General features: G+C 46.2%; 1 protein-coding gene across 1 annotated transcript in view; it reads left to right on the plus strand.

The window, feature by feature from the left end:
- LOC310854010 (nck-associated protein 5-like) overlaps positions 1 to 26468 on the plus strand; it is a gene marked incomplete at both ends in the record, with an annotated part of 106591 nt that overhangs the window by 64276 nt on the left and 15847 nt on the right. Inside the window, 7 exons of the mRNA XM_083758483.1 lie at positions 896 to 987; positions 1036 to 1177; positions 3732 to 5371; positions 5750 to 8188; positions 10276 to 10363; positions 13821 to 13908; positions 23461 to 23814. Coding sequence (XP_083614609.1) covers positions 896 to 987; positions 1036 to 1177; positions 3732 to 5371; positions 5750 to 8188; positions 10276 to 10363; positions 13821 to 13908; positions 23461 to 23814 — 4843 coding nt within the window. The remainder of the gene's footprint in view (positions 1 to 895; positions 988 to 1035; positions 1178 to 3731; positions 5372 to 5749; positions 8189 to 10275; positions 10364 to 13820; positions 13909 to 23460; positions 23815 to 26468) is intronic.

The following is a 26468-nucleotide window of genomic DNA, read 5'->3' on the forward strand; positions in this document are numbered from 1 at the left end:
TCTGGTTGGGATGATCGTGTTAAAAGCAGAACTGTAGTCCATATAGATAGATAGATAGATAGATAGATAGATAGATAGATAGATAGATAGATAGATAGATAGATAGATAGATAGATAGATAGATACATAGATAGATAGATACATAGATAGATAGATACATAGATAGATAGATACATAGATAGATAGATACATAGATACATAGATACATAGATACATAGATAGATAGACAGACAGACAGACAGACAGACAGACAGACAGATAGATAGATAGATAGATAGAGTTTTTATTAAAGTGTCCTACATCATAAGATGCCCAGCCCGCACGGGCTTACAAGACACTCACAAAATTGTACATATATAATAATACATAATATACACAAATAGACAGTTAACTCATGGATACATCGTTCTCCAACGTAACTGCCATGCCTTCTCTATGAATTATCCAAAAACTAAAACTTCATTTAACTGAACAACCAATTTAACATAAAACACTCAGACATCCAAAACAGACCTGGGTTCTTATCCTGATTTTTTTTTTTTATAAAAGGTTTCTTAACCCATTTTGCGCGGGAACCCATTCTGGTGTAAGCATCATGTTATGCTTTAGCTATTGAAAAATCGCATACCTACAAGCTCATATCGCGCCACAGAGTGGCGCGCTACGAACTTGCAGGTCTGCTATTTTTGAAAAATCGAAGGAACGACTGACATTTTTTAGAATCTGATCTCAGGTCAGAATGGGTTATAATCAGACCAGTGTGTGTCCAGTGGAAACCTCGTATGAATCTGATCTCAGGTCAGAATGGGTTAAATCATGGTATATAGTGGACAATAGAAAACAAAATGAAACTTATCCTGTCTACAACTCTACATGTCTGTCGTTCTTCTCACAGGAAGTCCAGCCCAGCGGGAACAGACCGGTTTCGTCGTATCTCCCCACCACCACCACCACCACCACCGTGGCGGCGGCGCGCTGTCTGAGCCAGTGGAGTCTGAGCGCCTCGTCCTCTCCGGCGCCCCCTGCTGCCTACAGCTGTAGTCTGAGCGCGTCATCCTCTCCGGCGCCCCCTGCTGCCTACAGCTGCAGCAGCAGCGAGCTGTCCCTGTCCAGTGCCTGCAGCGAATACTCCAGCGGCTCCTACACCTGGAACGACGGACGCTCCTGTGGGAAAATGGTATATATACGCTATAACCCTCTAACACCCTAAACCCTCTAAACACCTCTAAACCCTCTAAACACCCTAAACCCTACACCCTAAACCCTCTAAACCCTCTAAACACCCTAAACCCTCTAACACTCCTACACCTGGAACGACGGACGCTCCTGTGGGAAAATGGTATATATACGCTATAACCCTCTAACACCCTAAACCCTAAACCCTCTAAACCCTCTAAACACCTCTAAACACTCCTACACCTGGAACGACGGACGCTCCTGTGGGAAAATGGTATATATACGCTATAACCCTCTAACACCCTAAACCCTCTAAACCCTCTAAACCCTCTAAACACCTCTAAACCCTCTAAACACCTCTAAACCCTCTAAACACCCTAAACCCTCTAACACTCCTACACCTGGAACGACGGACGCTCCTGTGGGAAAATGGTATATATACACGCTATAACCCTCTAACACCCTAAACCCTAAACCCTCTAAACCCTCTAAACACCTCTAAACCCTCTAAACACCCTAAACCCTCTAACACTCCTACACCTGGAACGACGGACGCTCCTGTGGGAAAATGGTAGATACGCTATAACCCTCTAACACCCTAAACCCTAAACCCTAAACCCTCTAAACACCTCTAAACCCTCTAACACTCCTACACCTGGAACGACGGACGCTCCTGTGGGAAAATGGTATATATGCTATAACCCTCTAACACCCTAAACCCTAAACCCTAAACCCTCTAAACACCCTAAACCCTCTAACACTCCTACACCTGGAACGACGGACGCTCCTGTGGGAAAATGGTAGATACGCTATAACCCTCTAACACCCTAAACCCTAAACCCTCTAAACCCTCTAAACACCTCTAAACCCTCTAAACACCCTAAACACCCGCATTAATTTCTACTTGCAAAAAATAGATTTCAACCTTACTACTACTTTGTACTACTAGGACTAAAAAATGAAAAAAAAATAAGTTTGATGAAAGATTTATAATAATTATATAATATAATAAATTAATAATTTACATTTTGGGGATATCTTTCACAATAATGAATAAAACATGTTCTAGACATTCTAATGATCACAGAAAAACATATATTACAATTATTGTACCTACTTTTATTAGGGTTAAAGGTCAAAAGTCTTAGGTTAAAAAATGTTCAAAATTGTCCAGACATTTTTTATTTGTGTGAATTTCAGCCTCTGTGGGGGGTATTTATATGCAAATATCATGACCAATGGCATTGAAATGAACATCACTGATGACGTTTAGGTGAAAAAAGAACAGAAAAAAATAATAATAATTTAGTAATTAAATACAATATAATTGTTGCTAAAAAGCAACGCTGGGTCTTAGAGGGATAATAATAATAATAATAATAATAATATTATATTATTATAATATATACGATATAGGCTTCTTTCACTTCTAGTGGTTTTTACTAGGCAAGGCAAGGCAAGGCAATTTTATTTATATAGCACCTTTCATACACAAGGCAACTCAAAGCGCTTTACAGAATAAAAACAAATACAGAGTGCAACAGTGCACTTTTTAAAATGAATACAGATTATAATAGATACAATTAAAATAAGATATATAGGAGCATATACATTACAACAGATACTCCCACCTTTAATAGAAACACAGTTAATTTAAAGTCCAGGCAAGACCTAGCTGTTATTAGTAGACATCACTGGGATATGCTAACGGCTATATGGTGATTTCCTAATGAAACCTGGGATGTTATTCCAGGTTTGTGGTGCATAATGGTGAAATGCTGCTTCACCATGTTTTGTTCCAGCTATCGGGTGAAATATCATAGTTTACTAGTCACCTATTATATATTATATGTACCTATTATACCTACCTACTGTACCTACCTATTATGTAAAGAAATATATATATTAAAATGTTTTTTACAATTACATAGAATCTTGAGGGTCCTTGACATGAAAATATTTGAGAATGACATCATGGGTTTTTTCAGAAAACTCATGATTTAGATTAGAAGACATTTGTAGAATCTGGTCTCAGGTCTTAAATGGGTTAATGTACTATCATACTACTACACTAGCCTCCTTATAATTACAAAAACAAGATTACTTGAATCCATTAAGACCCGAGGACGCATCTGTGTCACCTCATAGCTTTTAACCACTTCTTAACCATTATTTCAAAACGTTAGCTTTTGAAATATAGCAAGCTTGTAGATCTGCTATTTTAGAAAAAATCATGAAAATGGGTACAAATCATTGAATATTATATTTTTTCACAGCAAACATTTTTAACTCATTATCTTTGCTTCTGGGAGGTCCCTGGAACAAGACATTGTCACATGGGGGTCCGCGGCCAAATACATATAATTATGCGGTCACTGACATGAAATAGTTTGAGAACCACTGACATAGAAACATCAGGGTTTTTTTTCAGAAAACTGTCCCTCGCCCCGATTTACACATTTATTAATTAATCTGGTCACAGCAGGTCTCAAAGGGGTTGAAATTCTAATTAAAATGACTCCTTCTGTCCCCTGTATGTGTCTCCGTCCCTCCAGTCGACTCTGACGTGGGAGAAGAGGCTGAGCCTGGGCTCGTCGGCGCCCGGCAACATCTGCACCGCCCCAGCCTCCTCCTCCTATGAGGACCCTCCCAACCCGCCGCCGCCGCTGCAGCCCTCCTCCTCCTCCTCGCGGAGCAGCAGAGCCAATAAGGAGAGCCACATCCTGGAGGGCCTCCGCAAGCTGCAGAGGAGGAAGCACCGGCGGAGCTCCTCTGCGTCCTCCTCCAGGACGGGCGGGGTGTCCCAGAAGGACTGCATGGACTCCAACGAGGGCATCTACTCGCTGGGCATCAAGAGCAGCGGACAAGGAGGCGGCAAGGGGATCTGCAAGCCCCACGTGGGGGCGGCGTACGTGGGCCGGGCCCACGTGGGGGTCTCCTTGGGGTTCGGGATGGGGGGTGCCATGGGGGGCGCCGCCGTCAAGAGGTTCTCGTACGACTCTGACGACGCGGACGACGAATCGGCGAATGCGGCGCAGAGAGACGCCGTCCCGTGCAGAGACAGCTGGTTGTCCGGCGGTCAGACCAGGCTCTCGCGCTCCACCTCGGAGAGCCTGTGCAGCTGGGAGGGGGGGCCGCAGGGGGACGGGGGGGGCGTGGTGGGGGGCGCGGGTGGCGCCGACGTGGACGCTATAAAGCGCCCTCTGGCTCCGCCCGCCGGCTACGACTCCAAAGAGCGTCCCGAGAGGCTGATGAGTTTCATCAGCAGCTTCCTCTCCGGGGGGGGGCTCGGAGGAGGGGTGGGGGGCCGGGCCTCGGCCTTCTCCAGACCCACCAAACTCCAGCGCCACGTCCCGCCCCCGCCCCCTGCTGCTGACACCCCCGAGGTTCCCCCAGAAGAGGCCCGGAGGCCGTCCCGGGAGCCCTCCAAGCTGCTGGTGACGCCGCGCTGCTGGAGGAGAGACCCGGGGGGTCGGACGCAGTCGGCCGACGGGAGGCCCCGCCCCTTCAGCCTGATCAGGGAACCCAGCGGGGGGTCGGGGGGGTCAGCGGCGGGGGGGCAGGGTCAAGGTCAGTTGGCCAGGTCTGAGGAGAGCCTCATGGCGATCTTCGACGCAGACGGACAGCCTATTGAACTAGGAAGCACTCAGACACTTTCCACTGCAGGCGCCTCCGACGGAACGCCTCGGAGTTCGGACATTCCAAATAGCAGAGCGGGCTGCACGCGACGACCGCTGTCCCAAGAGAGGCCGACCCGACAGAAAGGAGGAGGAGGCACCGGGAGGAACTACGGCGGCGCGCTCGAATCCCCGTCGGAAAAGCCGTCGGAGTTTCAGAGTAAGCCGAGTAACAGTAAGGCTCCCAGAGCCGGCAATAGCAGCGAAGGCAGCGCGGCGGAGCGGCCGTCGGTACATCTGACGCCGCAAAAGAAACCGCTCAAACCGCTGCAGAGCGCGCCGCGCGCCGCCGCTAACCGAGGCCACCCCATCCCTCCCTCCGTCGTCATCCTCGGTGACTCCGCCTCCAAGTCCAACGGCTCCAGGATACCCGCCGGCGGCACGCGGAACAAGCCGTCGGCGTCGTCTCCGCTGCGCGTCTCCAAAGGTTCCTCCACGGAGCCGGGCGGCAACGCCGCGGTGAACGTGAGCCAGCAGGAGAAAGCGTCGCCCTCGTCCCCTCCCGTCAAACTGTCCAGGTACGCTGACATCAACAATCCTTAACTTATTACACTGACCCTACTGTAATTGTTTTTTTTTTTTTGTTTTTTTTTTATATATTTTTTTTTAATAATTATTATTATTATTATTATTATTATTATTATTATATTATTTTGAATTATTATTATTATTATTATTTGTTTGCATACTTCTATTATTCTATTATGTCTATGTATATTTGTATGTGCCTTTTATTTCATATGGTGCAAGATACCGGGGTTGTGGCTCTTTCAGAGCGGGAACTCTGGGGGGAGGGGAGGGAAAAAAAGAAAAAAAAAAGTTCTAAAAATGTTGTATAATATTTTCATGTGTGAAAATTAATAAAAATACTTTGATCAAAAAAAAAAACTGTCCAGGTACATCAAACCCTCCTCGGGGGGAGGAAGCTGCAGCGCTCAGAGCCCCAACAGAGCCGCCCCAAACGCCAACAACAAACTCTGGGCCAAGTGCGGCGCCGGCGTTGCCTCCGGCTCGCCGCTGCCCTCCCGGAGGCCCCTCCTCCATCTGGAGCAGCACGTCGTCGTGGACGTCGTTGGCGTTGCCGCCGAGACGCCCACCCGAGACCAGCACTGTGAAACCACCGGCAACAACAAACACAACAACAACAAACTCAGGTCCCCGTCGCCCCCGCCGCCCCCCCCGGGGCGCAGCACCTCCTTACTGATCAGACCCCACTACGAGGGAGGGTTAGGGTCTCCTCAGGCACACAAAGCACCGCCCACCACTGTGAGGGGACCTCCCCCCAGCTACCACCCGCCTCCCGTACCCAACAATATGCAAGCCACGCTCCCCCACGTCACCAAGGGCCACGACTCCGCCGTGGACTTTGACGCGGGCTACGGGACCGCCCTCGCACCTCAGAAGCTGGCCGACAAGACGACGACGGCGGGTCAGAACCTCCTCCTCCCCAAATCCCCCGCGACCGCCGCCGCCGCCGCGACCCAGAGCAAAGGCACTTACAAGCGGACGCCCGTCAAGCACTACCTCTCCTCCTCCGCCGCGACCTCAGGATGTCCTCCTCCTCCTCCTCCCCCGGAGTCTGAACACGCTGTCCCGCCGCCCAAAGGCTCCAAGACCGGCCCGCCCCCCTACGGCGCCCTGCGCGGCACCTTGCTGCAGGGCTCGTCGTTGTTCGTGAGCAAGAGGGGCTCGGTCCACGACCCGCCGACACACAACAAGACCTCCTCTGGTTCCGCGGACCAGCCTCCGTGTAGCGCGGAGCCGCAGGACAGCAAGCTAGCGGTAGCTGTAGCCGGGCCGCCCTTATGCACCTCCGCCGCCGCCGTGACGTCCCCCAACGCTGCGGAAAGGACCTCAAAGACTCGCATCCCCATGGGGTTCAAAGCCTTCCTGAAGTCTCCCCCCGCCGCCGCGCACAAGAGCGGCCTGCAGTCCCTGGCCGTGGGCCAGAAGAACGAGAAAGACCACGTCAACTCCCTGGCGTCCTCCAGGGAAACGACGGTGACCTTCAACGCTTCCACGCAGTGCGACGGCCCGCCGCTGCGACCAGAGTACGGCGTCGACCCGTCGGCCCAAAAGACCTCCGTCATGGAGGGGAACGGTGATATCCTCCAGGAAGGCGAGGCACCGCTGCTGGAGGAGGAGGGGGGCGGGGAGGCGTGCGGTAGAGGGAAGCTGTTCTCCAGGTCCATCTCCGTCACCACCAAACCTCACCTGAAGCCGGCGCTGGGGATGAACGGGGCCAAGGCCCGCAGCCAGAGCTTCAGCACCAACTACAGCATGGAGAAACCCAACGTGGGACCGCCGCCGGACAACAACGGGCCGTCGGCGGCGGCGGCGGGCAAGATCCGAACTCAGATCATCACCAACTCCGGCGAGAGGGGGAACTCCCTGTCCAGGCAGAGCTCCATGGAGGCGCCACCCTCCGGAGAGAGCCCCGCCCATCGTTCCAGCAGGAACCGGCTGAGCCTCTACGGAGGCCTGCCGGGCTCCTGCCATGGTATACTCCCCGACAGGACGTCTAAATCGGGGCCCAATAATAAAGTGGAATGGTCGCAACAAAGCACCATGAAGGGGGAGGTAATAATCGCCCCGCCCCAGCCACAGAAAGAAGCTCGTAGCTTACCCATCACGGACAGGAACGGCGGCTTGAAGAACTCCCGGAAGCCGGCCAAGGTCACGACGTCCTATCCACAGTTTCAGTCTCCATCCTCTCCTCACGTCCGTGACCCCAACTCCACTCTGCTTCTGACCGACGTAGCGACCAAACCGGACGTGAGCTGGGCCATCTCCAACGAGGACGTGGTTCCAGACGTCGTCGTCGTGGAGGAGAAGAATAAAGCGCTCAGTCCGGGGACGGCGGCGGCGGCGGCGGCGGCCTGCACCATCGAGGAGAAGGTCATGATGGGCATCGAGGAGAACCTACAGAAGTGCCAGCAGGAGCAGCAGGAGAAGGTCCTGACGGAGACCAAGCAGAAGACCGGGCCCTCGCTGGCCAACTGGTTCGGCCTGCGCCGGAGCAAGCTGCCGGCTCTGAGCGGCAACGCCAAGAAAGGCGACTCCTCCTCCTCCTCCTCGATGAAGACGATGGGCTCCGTGCTCGGCGTCGGCGGCAAGCAGGCCAAGTCCGACAAGAAGAAGGACAAGAAGAAGAGCGAGTGTAGAGACAGCCTCGAGGAGCAGAACCTCAACCAGAACCAGAACCACGAGGCCAACAACAAGCTGAGCTCCATCATGGACCAGTGCAACCTCCAGATGGGACAGATCGCCACGCAGATCCACTGCACCACGGCCTACTTCGGGAAAGACCAGTTCATGAAGGACTTTCTGGGCAGGTCAGTGTATAAATAATATAAACTTTTTTTTTTTTTTTTTTTAGGGCGCTATAGCATTATTATTGTTATACTTTAGCTGTTGAAAAATAGCAGATCTACTAAGCTCATGAGTGCTATGAGCTTGTAGATCTGCTATTTTTTGATAAATCCTGAAAATGTGCCGAGCAAAATGTTTTTAACTCAAATCTTTGCTTCTGGGTGTGTGTGTGTGTGTGGGGGGGGGGGGTGTCCCTGGAACTACATATTTTCAGATGGTGGGGGGGGGGGGGGTCTGCGGCCAATTACATATACGTTTTGGGGGTCCTTGACATGAAATAGTTTGAGAACCACTGACATTGGAAACATGGGGTACTGTGGAGGCACTGGGGACACACAAATATTATTATTTATTTTTTGCGCCCCCCCCCCCTCACTTAACCCTGTAAGACACAACGATGCTTCTCTGTAACATTTTTTAATTTAATTAATTAATTACTTTTTTTTTTCTTTTTCACGGGTGTGATTTTTATTCACAAACATTTAATGAATTAACCAAAACTTTTGTTAAAGTTTTTACCCGAATCCATTTAGTTCTACATATGATTGTTATATAGTGTGAAATCCGAATGACACATTATTTTGACGCATTGTTTTGCGAGGATTTTGACGATGCTGCCCAAATGTCACTCCCACTCTCAGCCATCTGTTTCACGCTATCAGAAATATAACATGACCCTTTGCTGACCCTTTCGCTCGTCTCTAAACAACATCACAGCTGTCTGTCTGTCTGCAAACAACATGGTCTCAAGACTCTAACCCGTTCTGACCTGAGATCAGATTCCAAAAATGTCTTCCACATCCTGACAGTTTTCTGGAAAAAAAAGCTATGTTTCTATGTGTCAGTCGTACTTCGATTTTTCAAAAATAGCAGACCTACAAGCTTGTAGCGCGCCACTCGGTGGCGCGCTATGAGCTTGTAGGTCTGCTATTTTTTCAATAGCTAAAGCATAACATAATGCTTAAAACACCAAAAGGGGTTCCCGCCAGAAAGGGGCTAAACCCGTCATGAATTTGACGTTTGTTGTCGCCAGCTGTTTGTTGACGAGAATCTCAAGACGCCGCCAGTCGTGTTTCGCTTGAAGTACCTTCTTCTCCGTCAGGGGAAGGTTTCACACACACACACACACACACACACACACACACACACACATCACACACACCCTTCAACGAACTGATTGGTCGACACTCAAGTCGCCACCGGCACATTGTCGTTATCGCGAGCCGTTTTCAGACGAATAATCTGTCAACGCTGAAGGCTTCCCCCAGGGGACCCTCGGCAAAGGGTTTAACATTCAATGTGTCTGCCCGTCTACATGCCAGTGCATCATGCAAGGTGCATCGCTATTAGATATAGCTCTATAATATAATTATAATATAATATATCTATAATATCTAATATATTGTACTTTTACTGCACTGACATTATTTGACAACTTCAGTTACTTTTTACTACATTTTGATTATTAATACAAAACATACATTAACAACGTCAGCCCTATTATATGTACATTTGGGCCCCACGAAATAGCAGATCTACAGGCTCACAATGCGTCGCATCGCGACGCATTGTGAGCCTGTAGATCTGCTATTTTTACACTTTTGTACTTTTACTCGCGTGTGTGCATGCATGCAACAGAGTGTGCGTGCATGTATTTTTTTGTGAGCAACAGAGGAGTGGGGGGGAGGGGTCAATGGGACGTATCGACGTATCTCTCTCTCTCTCTCTCTCTCTCTCTCTCTCTGTCTCTCTGTCTCTCTCTCTCTCTGCAGACAGATAAAATAGGACGTCACTGCAGAGAGCCGTCGAACTGATCAAATCTGTGTGTGTGTGTGTGTGTGTGTGTGTGTGTGTGTGTGTGTGTGTGTGTGTGTGTGACTGTGTGTGTGTGTGTGTGTGTGTGTGTGTGTGTGTGTGTGTGTGTGTGTGTGTGTGTGTGTGTGTGTGTGTGTGTGTGTGTGTGTGTGTGTGTGTGTGTGTGTGTGTGTGTGTGTGTGTGTGCGTGCGTGCGTGCGTGCGTGCGTGCGTGCGTGCGTGCGTGTGTGTGCAGGTCGGTGGTGAAGGGCGGTGACTCCATGGGTCCGACGCTGGCCGCCGAAATGAGAGGCGACGTGATGGAGATCTGCACTGATACGGCGGTGGGTTACACCCCCCCCCTCCACACACACACACACACACACATTCACGAGGCACACGAGTTACGTTTCCATTGTTTAATTCATGTTTTCAATATGTTTTAACCCATTCTGACCTGAGATCAGATTCTATAAATGTCTTCTACATCCTGACGGTTTTCTGAAAAAGCTATGTTTCTATGTCAGTCGTTCTTCGATCGCTATGAGCTTGTAGATCTGCTATTTTTCAATAGCTAAAGCATGACATAATGCTAACACCCACCGCTATTCATGTCAGTGGAAGTTGCTCAGTGGCGTTTTGAAGCACCCGGGAGAAGGACCGTCTACTTCCGCATTTTTCCGATTTTTGGGCACCAAAGTTTGGTGTCCAAAATGTGGTAGTGTGCAAACGGGCGCTCAACGTTAAACCCCAGCTGCACGATGTTTCCTCGTCATCTCTCTCTCACACACACACACACACACACACACACACACGCACAAACGCACACTCTTATCTGTATCGTCCTCTGAAGGTTCAGTATTGATTTTAGTCGAGTTCTGAATCAGCCTTCAAGTCAAAGTGTGCTTGTTATTATTTGCACATCCTAACACTGTTATTTCAGAAATGCACATTATTCATTCTGGCTTTTGAGCCACGGACCACCATTTGATGACATTTAGCCTCTCGGACACAAAACTACAATATACCAAAAATAATAATAATAATAATAATAATAAAACTTTATTTGTATAGCACCTTTCATGACATGAAATGCAGCTCAAAGTGCTTTACAGAACAATGGAGAATAAAAGAAAAGCAAGGCATGAACATAAAAAAAACAAGCAGTAATGCAATACAGTGAGGACATGAATAACAAAAAATAAAAGATCAATTAAAAGCAATGTTGTAGAGGTGGGTCTTGAGCTGAGCTTTAAAAATGTCTACAGAGGCTGCCTGACGAAGGTACAGTGGGAGCTTGTTCCATGCCGACGGCCCGTAGAAGCAAAAAGCTGCTTCCCCGTATTTTTTTGTTACCATTTATTTTAGGCAAAGCGAGCAGGCCAGCAGTGGAAGACCTTAGGGGGCGGTTTGGGACATATTTAGGCAGGCAGTCATGTAGGTAGGAAGGTGTGAGACCATTGAGAGATTTTTAGACAAGTAAAAGAATCAGAGTGTGAGACAGAGGACAGAAGAGAGGAATATGGTGGGAGACGAGCGTCTCGCTGGCTGCTCTATGTGGGGAAACCTGATCCAGGACGATGGAGATGGAGCCTCGATAGCGCCGTGGAAGAGGACTCCTCTTATCACACAGAACTCAATTTAAGACCTCGAGTGGCATGAACGATTTTGTAACCCATTTTTCACATCAGTGTTAATCATCTAATGTGATCCTGGGCTCTACACACCCTCCACCAACCTAGTCCCCATATATGGGGGACAAGGGGAGACCAACCTAGTCCCCATATATGGGGGACAAGGGGAGAGCAACGAACTTGGAACTCATGCTTCCTTCATACCTGAGTGTCCAAGTCGCTCCTTTACACCTGACAGGGGGGGGGGATTTCCCTGGTTGGACGTAGCGCGTGGAAGGAACACGTTATTCCAACCAGTTCCTTTCCCCTCCATCAGGCGCCCCGGCTGGCCAGGGGGAGGCAGTCTAGAGACCAGTTCCTTTCCCCTCCATCAGGCGCCCCGGCTGGCCAGGGTGAGGCAGTATAGAGACCAGTTCCTTTCCCCTCCATCAGGCGCCCCGGCTGGCCAGGGGGAGGCAGTATAGAGACCAGGTCCATTCCCCTCCATCAGGCGCCCCGGCTGGCCAGGGGGAGGCAGTATAGAGACCAGTTCCATTCCCCTCCATCAGGCGCCCCGGCTGGCCAGGGGGAGGCAGTATAGAGACCAGGATTCCGTCCAATTCTAATCAAAGATCATATGTTTTAGACGGGACGTCGTGGTTACCCCGTCACGTTAGAATGAATCATACCTCCTGTAACCTCGGGGGGGTGTTTTGGCTACATCTAGCTATACTACATCTAGCTATACGCCTGGTGCGTTGCTAAATGTGCTCCGTCGCTGCAAATCGCTGGGCGCTCTGATTTAATGGTCCTAAACACCCCCATGGCGGTCGTGGTGTTAACAAAGAGGCTATTCTAATGCCTCTTCCCCCTCCCCACAGACATGCAACACCGGTGAAAGTGTGCCTCATAAGCTAGCGTGCAGCGCCTAATACATCAACCCCATCACAACGCTTTTATTTTTTATTATAAATTAATTTATAGAAGGGCACAGCGCCGAGCGCATCAATTAGGTTTTTACTTACTTAACCCATTTTGGGCGGGAACCCCACCTTTGGTGTTTTAAACATGTTATAATTTTAGCTATTCAAAAATAGCAGATCTACAAGCTCATAGCGCGCCACCGAGTGGCGCGCTATGAGCTTGTAGGTCTGCTATTGTTTGGGAAAAATCGTGAGAATGTGGCACAAATCTTTGAATATATATTCTTTCACAGCGAAAGTTTTTAACTCAAATATTTGCTTCTGGGGGGGGTCCCTGGAACAACATATTTTCAGATGGGGCTCGGCATCAAATTACATATCATTTTTGGTGTCCTTGACATGAAATATTGAGCACCACTGATTTAGAATGGGTATTTAGAAAGGTATTTCAGAAAACTGTCAGAATTAAGAAGACATTTATGAAATGTCAACGTCAGGCCTAAATGGGTTAATAAAGGAGTAACATTAACTGCGGTGATTAAAGTGTGCATTGGCAAAAGACACTGTGAAATCCATCGGCTCGCTGCCAGACGGTTTTTAACCCATTCAGACCTGAGATCAGATTCTAAAAATGTTCTTCTACACATCCTGACAGTTTTCTGAAAAAGCTGCGTTTCTATGTCAGTAGCATTTTTCAATACCAAAAAGGGTTCCCGCATCCATTTAGTCCTGATATCAGATTCTACAAATGTCTTCTTCTAAGTCATAACAGTTTGTTTTCTGGAGAAAAAAAACCCTCATGTTTCTATATCAGTGGTTCTCAAACTATTTCATGTCAAGGAGTCCCAGAATGATCTGTATTTGGCCCCCATCTCAAAATTAAAATATGATGTTCCATTCTGTAAGAATATAATTATATTCAAAGATTTTTCGCCACATTTTCAAGATCTTTCTAAAACAAATAGCAGATCTACAAGCTGGTGAGTACCGCGCTATACAAGCTTGTAGATCTGCTATTTCCCCCCCCACCGCCCACCCCTTTTCCCCTCACTGTATATGTTTCTTTTCCCTTTTTACCTCCTTTATGATGAAATCCTGTTCTGTTCTTTAACTATATAGAAGTGTCTGTTTGTACGTCTCTAAATGTTTTGATGAATTGAACATGGTGGACCGTAATTCCGTTACCATGACGATGTCAATTGGAATCGAAAGAACTTCCGGTTCGGGGGGAATTAATGTCCAACGTTTTGTCATTTCGCCCTCAGACTTTCATCGTGACTCAGAAGGTCAGCCCGAGGGCTGAAAACGAAGAGGCCCTCGAACCCGAGCCCACTCGCCAAGAACACATGATAGGTAAGACCTGTTCACTGCTGTAGACTATTAACTCTTTGTCTGCCCAGTAGGTGGCAGCATAAGCACAGCTAACCTGTGCCAGCCACTGAATCCCATTATTCTACGAGCCTCCGTTCCGTTTCCGGGTTATCAGGGATGTGGGCGGGGCTGTTGTTGAGCAGTGATCATTAGCATCAGCGCACACCCCTTTACCTCTCCTTGGAAACAGTGACGTTTTTGTCGGCAATTTTTTATTTTAGTTTTAGTCATAGTCTTTTGAATATTTTTCCTTTAGTTTTAGTCACCAGGAATGTCTTAGTGTTAGTCTAGTTTTAGTCGACTAAATATCATAAGATTTTAGTCGACTAAATCTACGGCTGTGGGCGGCGGTGGCTCAGGGGTAGAGTGCCTGGATGGTAACCGTAAGGTTGCCAGTTCGAACCCGGGCTCCCCCAGAGTTACTGTCGAAGTGTCCTTGAGCAAGACACTGAACCCCTAATTGCTCCCGATCTGCTGGTTGGTTCCTTGCATGGTTTCCGCTGCCATCGGTGTATGAATGTGTGTGTGAACGGGTGAATGTAATGCACAATCTATGTAAAGCGCCTTGGATAACGGCGCTATATAAATGCACCATTTACCATTTACCATTTTACGGCTGATTTAGTCGACTAAAATGTATTTTGGCGGGCCTTGATGCCGTCGTAACGACTGATTTTACACTTGGTGAAAATAGCAGATCTACAAGCTCACAACGCGTCGCAGCGCGACACGTTGTGTGCCTGTAGACGAAAACAACACTGGTCAGAAACGGTTACATGTCCGCAGCGACGCGAGACACAAAGCCACAAATGAACCATAATGTGTCCCTTATTCTGGAGCCAACGTTCTGTGAAAAGAGCCCATCCATAAGCAGACGACACTCGTGAGCTTCTAGATCGCCTATTTTCGGCCACGGTATTTTGTGTAGAGGGGGAAACGGAGGGGGCTATAGTTTCTCCTGCGGTACTCTGGTCTATGAGTACAGCATATAGGGTTTAACAGACTTTTGTTGTTTTAAGCATTATGTTATACTTTAGCTATTGAAAAATAGCAGATCTACTTACAGAAGCTTGTAGGTCTGCTATTTTTTTTTAACTCGTGAAAATCTGGCGCAAATCTTTGAACATATATTCTGTCACAGTGAACGTTTTTACCTCAAATCTTTGCTTCTGGGAAAAACATATTTTCAGATGGGGGGGTCGCGGCGGCCAATTTCATATATTTTCTGGGGTCCTTGACATGAAAATGCGACTGACATATAGTAGAAACATGAGGTTTTTCAGAAAACTGGCATTAGTTAGAATCGTCCTCGGGTCTAAATGGGTTAACAGATTTTGTCCGCACTGCCATAATTAGACCCCATAAGTGTGGCTAAATGATTGGGGCCACACAGAGGTGTGCTAGTGGGTGATTGCCGTGTCACGGCCGGGGTCAAACCGTCACATTTGAGTCTGAGCCTTTGAATGAGCTGCAGGCAATTTGAATGAATAATGCCTCACAATAATTATGATGAGCACTACTGGCTGCTTTAACCCATTTTGCGCGGGAACCCCTTTTGGTGTTAGCATTATGTTATGCTTTAGCTATTGAAAAATAGCAGATCTACAAGCTCATAGCGCGCCACCGAGTGGCGCGCTACGAGCTTGTAGGTCTGCTATTTTTGAAATATCGAAGAACGACTGACATATAGAAACATAGCTTTTTCAGAAAACTGTCAGGATGTAGAAGACATTTTTAGAATCTGATCTCAGGTCAAAATGGGTTAAGTGTACACACACACACACACACACACACACACACACACACACACACACAGCAGTGTTTGCAGTTCCGTCTGGAGAATGGAAGGTTGGCTTAATTGGCTGTTTACTGGATGCTTCATTGCGCCACACTTTACCACGCAGTGGAACGTTTTAGGCCTTGTGCCGTCAACCGAATTGCGTTTATTTCATCAACGGAAATTGTTCGTCGACTACCTTTTTTCACTGACGAAAACTGAATGGAAACTACATGAAAACTAAGCTACGATGACTAGAACTAAGACTAGAATAATATTGACAATTTCGTCAATGAATCTAAACTCGACTAAAATGGACAAGTGGACAAGAGATCCAGTATATAAGTATAGGCCTAAAAGACGAGTCATTTTACCCTTGTTTGCATGCTGACAATAGCCGATCTACAAGCTCACAACGTTGTGAGCTTGTAGTCGACTAAAACAACTGTAGATTTAGTCGACAAACATCTTGTGATATGTAGTCGACTAAAACTAACATTTGCAGGTGACTGAAATGTGACTAAATTTAAATGAAATCTATTCGATAGACTATGACTAAAACTCTGAATTTGCTGTGAAAATCAACACTGCTCAGAGATGAGTTTTCATCTCTGCGCTAACAATAAAAGTTCTTTAGGGCGTAAAAGTCATTTTGTATTAATTATTTTTTTAATCGTTACATAAGCAGGGTTCGGGGGGGCTGTTGGAGATGTTTACAGTTTCTTCAACTTTTCTTTGCTTCTGCAGTGGAAAAGGAAAATGTACTATCAGTGAATTAGTTGCACAGTTGTCAAATTATCCCATTTTGACCTGAGGACAATTCTATACATCCTGACAGTTTTCTGGAAAAACCCTGTTTTAAATGTCAGTGGTTCTCAAACAATTTCACGTCAAGGACCCCAAAAATGATTTGTATTTGGCCTCCGACCCCCATCTGAAAATACGTTGTTCCAGTTGAAGCAAATATTTAACTTAAAGAGTTCGCTGTGAAAGAATATAATTATGCTCAAAGATTTGCGCCACATTTTCACGGTTCTTTCAAAAATAGCAGATCTACAAGCTCGTAGCGCGGCACTCGGTGCCGCGCTACGAGCTTGTAGATCTGCTATTTTTCATTAGCTAAAGCATAACACGATGCTTCAAACGCCAAAAGGGGTTCCCGCAGCCCAGAATGGGTTATTTCACCAAATAGTTCTGACACGGGGCCCGTCTCCAAGCCGGCAGTGAAACAGAACCTCCTGTGGTGGACCGGGGGGGGGGGGGGGGGGGGGGCACAGATCTTATGCCTAATCCTTCCTCTATTCTAATTAACTATATGGCATTTTTACATTTCTGCCAGCTAAGCACATCTACTCTGTATGTGAATTAACCCATTTGGACCTGAAGTCGATTATACAGATGCCTTCTAAATAAATGGTAAATGGTGCATTTATAAATTATATAGAACCTTTATCCAAGGCGCTATATTACATAGATTGTGCATTACATTCACCCATTCACACACACACACATTCATACACCGATGGCAGCGGAAACCATGCAAGGCACCGACCAGCACATCGGGAGCAATGTGGGGTTCAGTGTCTTTGCCCAAGGACACTTCAACATGTAGACAGGGAGGAGGAGGAGCCGGGATTCGAACCGCCGACCCACGGATCATTGGGCGACCTGCGCCACAGTCGCCACATCCTGACAGTTTTCTGCAAAACGCTATGTTTCTACAGTACGTCAGTGGTTCTCCAACTATTTCATGTCATTAAGGACGCCCCCAGAATTATATGTAATTGGCCACCACATTTTCACGATTTATTTTTCAAAACAAAATAGCAGACCTACAAGCTCGTAGCGCGGCACTCGGTGCCGCGCTACGAGCTTGTAGGTCTGCTATTTTTCAATAGCTAAAAGTACAACATAATGCTTTAAAAACACCAAAAGGGGTTCCCGTTCAGAATGGGCTAAATGTCTCATAAAGGTTTCAGCCGTGATTACTTATCGTCTTAGCTGTGCATTTGCCCCCTAATGCCGTCTCCAGTCATGTAGCATGGCTTATATATGGGAGCATTATTTAAGTCTATCAATACCTTTAATAAACCCAGGGTATAGTTGGATATAGATTTAGTTTGATTGATTGAATACTTTATTAGTTCAGGGAGGTGGGGGGGCTCTGACTAATAAAGGGGCTATATATAGTGAACGTTACAGCTATGCTGCAGTGTGTGTGTGATATGAAATATGAGCTAAGTGTACCATAACCCATTTTAGGCAGGAACCCCTTTTGGTGTTAGCATTATGCTATGCTTTAGCTATTGAAAAATAGCAGATCTACAAGCTCATAGCGCGCCACCGAGTGGCGCGCTACGAGCTTGTAGGTCTGCTATTTTTTGAAAAATCCAAGAACGACTGACATAGAAACATATAGCTTTTTCAGAAAACTGTCAGGATGTAGAAGACATTTATAGAATCTGATCTCGGGTCAGAATGGGTTAATCACAGTAATCCTTAATCACAGTAATCCTTAATCACATAATATATTCATATCATATCTGAGGGATGTTGGAGAGAACGTCCTGGCCCTCCATCTGTGCGTACAGTCACCGTGGGGCTTGTTATGCAATCTCTGGTGTTGGCTTCATATTATTATATATTATTATTATATATTCAAGGCTTATAAGTGACAAAGCCAGATGGTCATTTTCTTTATTGATTCAGGGAAGTCAATTGGGAACCATCTCTCTTTTACAATGTCGCCCTGATGTACAGTACACTGTACATACAGTAACAAACATTTGAACACAGATACATTACAAAGAAAAAGTATATAATAAAATAAATAATTCAGATTGAACTTGAAGTACAGCTATAATGTAAAATTATTCCATACAAGACATTTAAATCGATCAAGTGAAATCAAGTTGTTCAGTTTTAAGACTGATTGTAGACAGTTCCATGTGTGTGTGTGTGGGGGGGGGGGGGGGGGGGGGGGCATTGTATTGAAAGGCAGTCTTACCCAGTTCAGAATTAATATCAGGAACGTGTATGTTTATGTTTATGTTTATTAAAGGATCCCCATTAGAGACACATGAAAGAGCCTCTAGTCTTCCTGGGGTCCTAAATAACACAAATACAATACAGATGTACAAGTAAAAATTCACATTAAAACAGGAAAAACTAAATTAAAAATACAAAAACAAATTCACATGATAAAAACTATTAATAAACTCAAATCCTCAAATCAGTTATATACTTGACAAATTGGCAAGGTATCGTTTGACATTTCTTTTGAAAGTAGTTTTGTTATTTATTGTCGATAAGATGTTTTTGGGCAGAGCATTCCAGAGAATTATTGCCCTATATATACCAGTGTTTTTGAGACAGTTTGATTTTGGTGTTATTCTTATTCTTATGTTTCCAGAGGGTATGATGATCCAGTCACGGGTTCGACTCCCGAGCCCGACACGGCCTTTACTGCATGTCATCCCCCATCTCTCAAAAACCAATAAAAGGCGTAAGCCGCAAAGAAATATCTTAAAAAAAACAAAAACAACACATCATCGATAGCCTTTGACATCTGGAGGTGAATGGGTTGGAATGCACCGTATAGGTTTCGTTGGAGGCAGAATAACGTACGTTGTGTACAGCTGCAGCTTCTCAGATATACACAAATAATATCATTAATTATGAAATGTTCTCGGCAAGGAGAACTCCCCCCCCCTCCCCCCCACCCCCCCCCTCCCCCCATGGGTGAAGTACTGTACAGTACATGAGTTCTTTGGACGTTGTATTGAGGATAATATTTAGGCCCTTTTATTTTGCTTCATAAATAAATAGATAATTTATTTTAATGGTTGCCCTCACGGTGAACCTTTTTGTTTTGTTTTGGAAGCTTTAGATAGTGTATACGTGAATCATTTTGAGTGTTTGGAATAGAAAGGACAATGCTTATTATTATTATTCCACAGAGTTAAAAAACACTTTGATTTGCTGCTCGGGGGGGAAATGCTCAACACGGGCAGCCATTTCTTGGGGGGGGGGGGGGGGGTGGCGGCGCGGCACTTTACCGGCAAGGATACAGGATTTATGAAATCGACCCGACCTCTTTTGAAAATAGCTCTATGTTTTCTCCCTGCAGAGCTCCATTATATCACGTGCTCTTTGCTTATGGGCCATGATGCCATCATATCACGGTATCATCTCTCCATCATGTCATGTTAAAAGACACCTTGAAAAAGGAGCCGCCGTCTCTTCCAAGGCCAATCGCGGGAAGGCGACGGACCGCGTGCGGCGAGAGGGTCGGTCCGCCCCGGGTGCAGATCGACTCCGCAGTGCGGCACAGACAGTGCAAGGCTTAACGCCTTTAGACCGGACGGACGCTATAGAGATTCTACAAAATGTAGAATCGTTTTGTAGAAGAATGTAGAAAATGGTTTGTTTGAAAATCCTTTTGTTTTCTGTGTCAGTATTTCTCAAACTATTTCATGTCAATGACCCCTATAGGAATTATTATGTGTTTGGCCGCCCAACCACCCCCGCATCTGAAAATATGTTGTTCCCTCAGAAGCAAAGATTTGAGCTAAAAAAACGAACGCTCTGAAAGAATATATTCATTCAACATTTCGGCCACATTTTCACGATTCTTTCAAAAATAGCAGACCTACAAGCTCGTAGCGCGGCACTCGGTGCCACGCTATGAGCTTGTAGATCTGCTATTTTTTTAACAGCTAAAGTGTAACCTAATGCTTTAAAAAAACACAAACACCAAAAGGGGATCCCGTCCTAAATGGGTTATAACACTGCTGCCAGCAAACACACAAACAGCTTGTTTCCAATATTGAAGAGTGAAGAAATGTACTGAAATGTCTTTTTTTTCCCCCACCCGAATCCTGTCGCGTAGTCAAAATGTGTACTATAGAGTTGGGTAATTAGCTTATCATTCACACTTACAGGGATTTTTGGATTGAGCTGAAAGGCAATCCATCTGTTCCTTCCACCCCAAGTCAGGACTCTGCAAACTGTGTATTCTAAATGGACTCACCATCTGTTCATTATGTTGCCTCTCGCTGTAGTTTGTCTCCGTTTCGACGACTCAATTCCACTTTCCAGAGTGTCCTTTTTAGCCAGTGGTTCTCACCCCACACAGCTACTGCTGTTGTCCTGCGACGTCCCCTTATCGTTCACTAAACTCACCCCACACAGCTACTGCTGTTGTCCTGAGACGTCCCCTTATCGTTCACTAAACTCACCCCACACAGCTACTGCTGTTGTCCTGAGACGTCCCCTTATCGTTCACTAAACTCACCCCACACAGCTACTGCTGTTGTCCTGAGACGTCCCCTTATCGTTCACTAAACTCACCCCACACAGCTACTGCTGTTGTTCTGCAATGTCCCCTTATCGTTCACTAAACTCACCCCACACAGCTACTGCTGTTGTCCTGAGACGTCCCCTTATCATTCACTAAACTCACCCCACACAGCTACTGATGTTGTCCTGCGACGTCCCCTTATCGTTCACTAAACTCACCCCACACAGCTACTGCTGTTGTCCTGAGACGTCCCCTTATCATTCACTAAACTCACCCCACACAGCTACTTCTGTTGTCCTGAGAAGTCCCCTTATCGTTCACTAAACTCACCCCACACAGCTACTTCTGTTGTCCTGAGACGTCCCCTTATCGTTCACTAAACTCACCCCACACAGCTACTGCTGTTGTCCTGAGACGTCCCCTTATCGTTCACTAAACTCACCCCACACAGCTACTGCTGTTGTCCTGAGACGTCCCCTTATCGTTCACTAAACTCACCCCACACAGCTACTGCTGTTGTCCTGAGACGTCCCCTTATCGTTCACTAAACTCACCCCACACAGCTACTGCTGTTGTCCTGCAACGTCCCCTTATCGTTCACTAAACTCACCCCACACAGCTACTGCTGTTGTCCTGCGACGTCCCCTTATCATTCACTAAACTCACCCCACACAGCTACTGCTGTTGTCCTGAGACGTCCCCTTATCATTCACTAAACTCACCCCACACAGCTACTGCTGTTGTCCTGCAACGTCCCCTTATCGTTCACTAAACTCACCCCACACAGCTACTGCTGTTGTCCTGCAACGTCCCCTTATCATTCACTAAACTCACCCCACACAGCTACTGCTGTTGTCCTGCAACGTCCCCTTATCATTCACTAAACTCACCCCACACAGCTACTGCTGTTGTCCTGAGACGTCCCCTTATCGTTCACTAAACTCACCCCACACAGCTACTGCTGTTGTCCTGAGACGTCCCCTTATCGTTCACTAAACTCACCCCACACAGCTACTGCTAAAATTGGTGTTCACTACTCCGTCCGTCCGTCCGTTTACAGCTTTTTAAAATATTACTACATATTTTGTCCAAAAATCCCGCAAATCGTTTCACACTATCTCTATAGTCATGTGCTCAAGACAGATCTGTCCGATATTTCATATTCCATCCTGATTGGCTAACATTGGCTTTCAAAGTTTGCAGGATTGGCCCGCTTTGAACAAAAAGCCACAAGCCATACAATGAAGGGTTAATAATGTATTCCTTCTCTCTCTCTCTCTCTCTCTCTCTCTCTCTCTCTCTCGTAATGAATTGGCCCTCCAGGTGTTCTGTTTACCCACCACCCCTTCCACTGCATGTGAATCCACACACACACACGCACGTGCGCACACACATACACACACGCACCACGCACACACAAAACTCTTTTGAAAATAGCAGATCTACAAGCTCACTATGCGTCGCTTTGCGACACATTGTGAGCTTGTGATAAATATACTCAAAGGAAAGTACAAACACCTCAAAACTACAATACTACAATACCTCAAAACTACAATAATACAATACCTCCAAACTACAATACTACAATACCTCAATACAATGAGGAATATACTACAGGAATATACTACAGGAATATACTACAATACCTCAATACTGAGTAATGCGGAATATACTACAGGAATATACTACAATACCTCAAAACTACAATAGTGCAATAATAATAATAATAATAATAATAATGGATTTTATTTATATTGCACTTTTCATTCACAAGGAATCCCAGAGTGCAATACTACAATACTACAGAACTACAATACTACAGAACTACAATACTACAGAACTACAATTATACAGAACTACAATACTACAGAACTACAATTATACAGAACTACAATACTACAGAATTACAATACTACAGAACTACAATACTACAGAACTACAATACTACAGAACTACAATTATACAGAACTACAATACTACAGAATTACAATACTACAGAACTACAATACTACAGAACTACAATACTACAGAACTACAATTATACAGAACTACAATACTACAGAACTACAATACCTCAAAACTACAATACTACAGAACTACAATACTACAGAATTACAATACCTCAAAACTACAATACTACAGAACTACAATACTACAATACCTCAAAGCTACAATACTACAATACTGCAACTGTAGTATACTGTACAATAATGCACTTAGCTACTTTACACCCCCCCCCACACACACACACACACACGCATGCACACACACACACACACGCCCCACGATTTCCCACGTCGATTGTTCCTCTGTTCCTTGCTTTTCCCGTGGCGGTGACATCATCACCAACATCATCATCACACCTCTCTCCTCCCCGTGTCCTGACCCCTCCCCCTCCCCTCCCCTCCCCCCCCCCACCCCTCCCCCACCACCCTCTCCCCTCCTCCCCCTCTAGGCTCGGGGGGCTGTCAGATGAGGACCCTGGACAGCGGCATCGGCACCTTCCCCCTCCCCGACTCGGTCGCCCGCGGCGCCGGCAGCCGCGGCGGCGGCTCCTCCCACCACGTCCCCAAGTCCGAGACCCCCCCCTCCTCTCCCCCCCACCGCCTCCACCCGCCAACCACGCCCCACCAACACCCAGACGTCAAAGTGCCTTCCTCCTCCCTCCTCCTCCTCCCCAAGAGTCGCCTGCCTTGCCTCCCGCCCCCGGCCGCTGGGACCCCCCTGGGCCACTCCCTGTCCGACCCCACGTCGGAGACCCTCCTCAGCAGCCAGAGCCGCCTCCCCAAACCCACCGCCACCACCTCAGGTGAGTCACAGAGTGATTGATTGACCACATTTGACTAGGAGACTGCCATTGAATTTTTGTTTTTTCATTTCATATGAAAGCAGGGAATCATAGCTTCAAATTGACATATTGGTTGTTCAGTTTGACCCATCAGTTTGGGAGATATGGCTTATAGAGTAAATGTCTGGCAGAGAAACAGCGAGTTGAGAAAACAGGTTTGAAAGGTTCACTTCTGTGGTCTCTAACATTACACCTATAGCTACATGTTTAAGCATTTATTTCATATTTACATGTCAATTTCAGCTCTGACACTTATTTCAGACATGCTCTAGTATGTGAAGAGTCTGCCTGTGCTATTAACTCATTGGTGAAAAGCTGGAATGTGCGCGATGGCAGTCTCTCAGTCAAATCTGGTCACATTTTATTTCACAGTACGTAAAATGAAAGCACAAATCAACAGAAAAACTTTGGACGATTAATTTGACAATTTGACTTCTAAACACCAGTTCCCCGAGTTAATTAATTGTAGAACACTTTTCCCTGCGATTCGCGAGTTGCCCGAGTTATGTTTTCATTGTTTAATCCACGTTTTTAATCAGTTTTTAATCCACCGGACAGAATGGGATATGAGACGCGGGCATCGCAAAGCGGTCCGTGGCTCCGGGGCGTGCAAAGGGTTATGGGAAATTGAGTTCTCCGGGCGTGCAAAGGCTTCTGGGAAATTGAGTCCCTATTGTTTACAATGGAGGGGGTGGAGCGGTGCTGAGCACTACCTGTTCCGTTCTGTTGTTGTTGTGGTCGACGGCACTTTTGGAACACGCACGCACGCACACACGCACACACACACACACACACACACACGCACACGCGCACGCGCACACGCACACGCACACGCACACGCACACACACACACACACACCCCGCCGTAAAAAAATCTCTTCAAGCCCGCATGTCAAATTTCACCTCATTATTAGGAAGTCAGTAATTAGTTGACTGTGTTTAATCTCGCCGCACCCTATTTTATTTAATCCATTCTGGGCGGCAACCCCTTTTAAATAACCGTGAGCTATTTTAGAATAGAATCGTGAATATGTGGCGCAAATCTTTGAATATATATTCTTTCAAAGTGAACGCTTTTAACTCAAATCTTTGCTTCTGTGTGGGGGTCTGTGGAACAACATATTTTCAGATGGGGGTCGGAGGCATATTATCCAATTCTGAACGGGAACCCATTTTGGTGTCAGCATCATGTCGTGCTTTAGCTATTGAAAAATAGCAGACCTACAAGCTCATAGCGCGCCACCGAGTGGCGCGCTACGAGCTTGTAGGTCTGCTATTTTTTGAAAAATCGAAGAACGACTGACATTTTTAGAATCTGATCTCAGGTCAGAATGGGTTAATCAGACCAGTGTGTGTCCAGTGGAAACCTCGTATGAATCTGATCTCAGGTCAGAATGGGTTATATATAGTTTTTGGGGTCCTTGACATGAAATATTGAGCTCCAACGAGGTTTTTCAGAAAACTCTCAGGATGTAGAAGGCATTTTTTAAAATTTTGACGTCAGGCCTACATGGGTTAACATGTATTGGTTTGTCTATAAGAAGCGTTTAGTTTTTTACTCCTCTCTGCAGTTCAAAGTGTTTTCATTGATAGCCGTAAAACGCTCTCCTCGTCTCAAGGTTGCACAATATGAATAATGTATTTACTGTAGTGGTCCGTCTCGGCTCTGAAGTCATTTTTCATTGATTTTTTTTCCCCCTGCATGAATCGAATGAATTATTTAAATCCCAACAGTTTTCTGAACAACCTATGTTTCTATGTCAGTTGGTGCTCAACCTCTTTCATGTCAACGACCCCCAGAATGATCTGTATTTGGCTGCTGACCACCATCGGAAAATATGTTGTTCAAAATGTCGAAATTGTTGAATAAATAAATACAGTGAGATTCTGTGGTCAAAAATAAAAGCCCTGCTGTTTTCGGACAGATTGGCCGATCCTGTCCTTTTTGTTTCATATAGGACAGTGGTTCCGGGGACCCCCAGGGGTCCTTGAGGGAGTTCCAGGGGGTCCATTTGGTTCCATTTGTACACTCTCAGAGTACTGAGAAAACTGTTGCGGCTTTCTTCGTCCTTTTTTTTCTTCAAACTTGACTACGGTAGTGGTGGTCTCAAAAATATGAGACAGAAAAAGACTCGCTCACCGTATAGAAAAAGAAGTAAAACTCCTTAGACTGAGACTTAGAAAAATATATTTTATTTTATTTTATCATGATCTTATGGTGCTCTGTTCTCAAAGTGCAATTAAAAAGCAAACGTTTGGGTCCTCAGACCTTCGTCAGTGCTAGAAGTTTTACTTCTTTTTCTCTATACGGTGAGCGAGTCTTTTCCTGTCAAAGTTACACATTAGGTAGATAGCCTAATTAATGCATAGGTAGCCTAATGCATGTCAAACGGGTCCTTGAAATTAAAATGGTTGAGAATCACTGCTAGTGCTAGAGCCGTCAAAATCTTCTCTTATGGTCTTAGGGTCCCTGCAGGCATATATTTTCTAATGGGGGCTAATTAGTGTCACTTTAAGGGGTCCTTGGCATGACAATGTGTGGGAACCAACCCAGTGTCATCTTAGGATATGAATATCATCACGTACAGCGAACCAACCCACTGTCATCTTAGGAT

Source organism: Protomyctophum parallelum (genome assembly GCF_964188405.1).
Source record: "Protomyctophum parallelum genome assembly, chromosome: 23".
In the NCBI taxonomy this organism is placed as follows: domain Eukaryota; kingdom Metazoa; phylum Chordata; class Actinopteri; order Myctophiformes; family Myctophidae; genus Protomyctophum; species Protomyctophum parallelum.